The 5000-nt window shown below is 49.9% G+C and overlaps 1 protein-coding gene across 1 annotated transcript in view; it reads right to left on the minus strand.

Moving 5' to 3' along the window:
* Positions 1 to 374: 374 nt before the first annotated feature.
* The window catches only part of LOC144955741 (pyruvate dehydrogenase E1 component subunit alpha, somatic form, mitochondrial-like), a gene marked incomplete at its 3' end in the record, with an annotated part of 21281 nt that continues 16655 nt past the window's right edge, over positions 375 to 5000 (minus strand). The window contains exon 8 of the mRNA XM_078885884.1: positions 375 to 446. Within this exon, the coding sequence (XP_078742010.1) occupies positions 375 to 446 (72 nt within the window). The remainder of the gene's footprint in view (positions 447 to 5000) is intronic.

The raw sequence follows: 5000 nt of genomic DNA on the forward strand, positions 1-5000 counted from the left end.
GTGGTGATGATGGTGGTGATGGTGTTGATGATGATGGTGATGATGATGATGGTGGTGATGGTGGTGATGGTGATGGTGGTGGTGGTGATGATGGTGGTGGTGATGGTGGTGATGGTGGTGATGGTGTTGATGGTGATGGTGTTGATGATGATGTTGATGATAATGATGTTGATGATAATGATGGTGGTGATGGTGGTGGTGGTGATGTGGTGATGGTGGTGATGGTGGTGGTGGTGATGTGGTGGTGGTGGGTGATGGTGTTGACGTTGATGGTGATGATGATGGTGATGATGGTGATGATGGTGATGATGGTGATGATGATGATGGTGATGATGATGATGATGGTGTTGATGGTGGTGATGGCATCACCGCACCTTGTTGGAGCGAACGTGTTCCGCGGCAAACGCAGTGGCCTCCCTCACGCACAGCACGTCCATGCCATCCACCTGTAGGGACACACAGACAGAGACACAGAGACACACATAGACACCACATGTACACACAGAGACACACACACAGAGACACACACAGAGACACACACAGAGACACACACAGAGACACACACAGAGACACACAGAGACACAGACACAGAAACACACAGCACGTCCATGCCATCCACCTGTAGGGACACACAGACAGAGACACAGAGACACACATAGACACACACAGAGACACAGAGAGACACACAGAGACACACACACACACAGAGACACAGAGAGACACAGATACACACAGAGACACACAAAGAGACACACAAAGAGACACACACAGAGACACACACACACAGAGACACACAGAGACACACAGAGACACAGACACAGAGACACACAGCACGTCCATGCCATCCACCTGTAGGGACACACAGACAGAGACACAGAGACACACATAGACACCACATGTACACACAGAGACACACACACAGAGACACACACAGAGACACACACAGAGACACACAGAGACACAGACACAGAAACACACAGCACGTCCATGCCATCCACCTGTAGGGACACACAGACAGAGACACAGAGACACACATAGACACACACAGAGACACAGAGAGACACACAGAGACACACACACACACAGAGACACAGAGAGACACAGATACACACAGAGACACACAAAGAGACACACAAAGAGACACACACAGAGACACACACACACAGAGACACACAGAGACACACAGAGACACAGACACAGAGACACACAGCACGTCCATGCCATCCACCTGTAGGGACACACAGACAGAGACACAGAGACACACAGAGACACCACATGTACACACAGAGACACACACACAGAGACACACACAGAGACACACACAGAGACACACAGAGACACAGACACAGAAACACACAGCACGTCCATGCCATCCACCTGTAGGGACACACAGACAGAGACACAGAGACACACATAGACACACACAGAGACACAGAGAGACACACAGAGACACACACACACACAGAGACACAGAGAGACACAGATACACACAGAGACACACAAAGAGACACACAAAGAGACACACACAGAGACACACACACACAGAGACACACAGAGACACACAGAGACACAGACACAGAGACACACAGCACGTCCATGCCATCCACCTGTAGGGACACACAGACAGAGACACAGAGACACACAGAGACACACACAGAGACACAGAGAGACACAGAGAGACACAGATACACACAGAGATACACACACACACACAGAGACACACACAGAGACACACAGAGACACACAGAGACACAGACACAGAGACACACAGTTACACACACACAGAGACACACAGTTACACACACACAGACACAGAGACACACAGAGACACACAGAGATACACACACACAGAGACACACACAGAGACACACACAGAGACACAGACACAGTTACACACACACAGAGACACAGACACACAGAAACACACACACCACGAGTACACAGACACACACAGAGACAAAGAGATACACACACACACAGAGACACAGAGAGACACAGAGATACACACACACACAGAGACACACACACAGACACACAGAAACACACACAGACACACACAGACACACACACACACAGAGACACACAGACACACACAGTTACACACACAGAGACACACAGAGACACACAGAGACACACAGTTACACACACACAGACACAGAGACACACAGAGACACAGAGAGACACAGAGACACACACACAGACACAGAGACACACAGAGACACACAGTTACACACACACAGACACACACAGGGACACACACAGAGACACAGACACACACAGAGACACACACAGAGACACACACAGACACACACAGAGACACACACAGTTACACACACACACACAAACACACACAGAGACACACACGGAGACACACACAGAGACACACACAGAGACACACACACCACAGACACACACACAGAGACACACACACCACAGACACACACACAGAGACACACAGACACACACAGTTACACACACACAGACACAGAGACACAGAGACACACAGTTACACACACACAGACACAGAGACACACAGAGACACAGAGAGACACAGAGACACACACACAGACAGAGACACACAGAGACACACAGTTACACACACACAGACACACACAGGGACACACACAGAGACACAGACACACACAGAGACACACACAGACACACACACTCCACATATACACACAGGCACACACAGAGACACACACACAGGTACACACACACAGACACACACAGAGACACACACAGAGACACACACACCACAGACACACACACATACACACAGAGACACACAGACACACACAGTTACACACACACAGAGACACAGAGACACAGAGACACACAGACACACACAGTTACACACAGACACAGAGACACAGAGACACACAGAGACATACAGAGACACACAGTTACACACACACAGACACAGAGACACACAGAGACACAGAGACACACACACACACAAACACACACAGATACACACACAGAGACACACACAGAGACACACACACAAACACACACAGAGACACACAGAGACACACACACAAACACACACAGAGACACACACAGAGACACACACAGAGACACACACAGAGACACACACAGAGACACACACAGAGACACACACAAAGACACACACAGAGACACACACACCACAGACACACACACACCACAGACACACACACAGGGTGTGTGTAGTGTAATTGTGATTGCCTCTTCAGTGTGGGAGCGAGGGGTTTGCGCCAACAATCAATAAAGTCTGCGGTGTGCAAAGTGCCACTCGTGTCTTTATGAGTGAGTGGGTGAGTGAGTGGGTGAGTGACTGAGTGGGTGAGTGAGTGAGTGAGTGACTGAGTGAGTGAGTGACTGAGTGAGTGACTGACTGAGTGAGTGAGTGGGTGAGTGAGTGAGTGACTGAGTGAGTGAGTGACTGAGTGAGTGACTGACTGAGTGAGTGAGTGGGTGAGTGAGTGAGTGAGTGACTGACTGAGTGAGTGAGTGACTGACTGAGTGAGTGACTGACTGAGTGACTGACTGACTGACTCACTGACTGACTGACTGAGTGACTGACTGACTGAGTGAGTGACTGAGTGACTGACTGAGTGAGTGGGTGAGTGAGTGAGTGAGTGACTGACTGAGTGAGTGACTGAGTGAGTGACTGAGTGAGTGACTGACTGAGTGACTGACTGAGTGACTGACTGAGTGAGTGACTGAGTGAGTGACTGAGTGAGTGACTGACTGAGTGAGTGACTGAGTGAGTGACTGAGTGAGTGACTGAGTGAGTGACTGAGTGAGTGACTGAGTGAGTGACTGACTGAGTGAGTGACTGAGTGAGTGACTGAGTGACTGACTGAGTGAGTGAGTGACTGACTGAGTGAGTGACTGACTGAGTGACTGACTGACTGACTCACTGACTGACTGAGTGAGTGACTGACTGACTGAGTGAGTGACTGAGTGACTGACTGAGTGACTGACTGAGTGAGTGGGTGAGTGAGTGAGTGAGTGACTGACTGAGTGAGTGACTGAGTGAGTGACTGAGTGAGTGACTGAGTGAGTGACTGACTGAGTGAGTGACTGAGTGAGTGACTGAGTGAGTGACTGAGTGAGTGACTGACTGAGTGAGTGACTGAGTGAGTGACTGAGTGAGTGACTGAGTGAGTGACTGACTGAGTGAGTGACTGAGTGAGTGACTGAGTGACTGACTGACTGAGTGACTGACTGAGTGAGTGACTGACTGAGTGGGTGAGTGAGTGACTGACTGAGTGACTGACTCACTGACTGACTGAGTGAGTGACTGACTGGGTGACTGACTGAGTGAGTGACTGAGTGAGTGACTGAGTGAGTGACTGACTGAGTGACTGACTGAGTGAGTGACTGACTGAGTGACTGACTGAGTGACTGACTGAGTGACTGACTGAGTGAGTGACTGACTGAGTGGGTGAGTGAGTGACTGACTGAGTGACTGACTCACTGACTGACTGAGTGAGTGACTGACTGGGTGACTGAGTGAGTGACTGAGTGAGTGACTGAGTGAGTGACTGACTGAGTGACTGACTGAGTGAGTGACTGACTGAGTGACTGACTGAGTGACTGACTGAGTGACTGACTGAGTGACTGAGTGAGTGACTGAGTGAGTGACTGCGTGAGTGACTGACTGAGTGAGTGACTGAGTGAGTGACTGAGTGAGTGAGTGACAGACTGTCTGAGTGAGTGACTGACTGAGTGGGTGAGTGACTGACTGAGTGAGTGACTGACTGAGTGACTGACTCACTGACTGACTGAGTGAGTGACTGAGTGAGTGACTGGGTGACTGAGTGAGTGACTGACTCACTGACTGACTGAGTGAGTGACTGACTGAGTGAGTGACTGAGTGACTGACTGAGTGAGTGACTGACTGAGTGAGTGACTGAGTGAGTGACTGACTGACTGAGTGACTGAGTGACTGACTGACTGAGTGACTGAGTGAGTGAGTGACTGACTGAGTGAGTGACTGAGTGAGTGAC

This window comes from Lampetra fluviatilis, unplaced genomic scaffold (genome assembly GCF_964198595.1).
Source record: "Lampetra fluviatilis unplaced genomic scaffold, kcLamFluv1.1 SCAFFOLD_243, whole genome shotgun sequence".
NCBI classification, from domain to species: Eukaryota; Metazoa; Chordata; class Hyperoartia; order Petromyzontiformes; family Petromyzontidae; genus Lampetra; species Lampetra fluviatilis.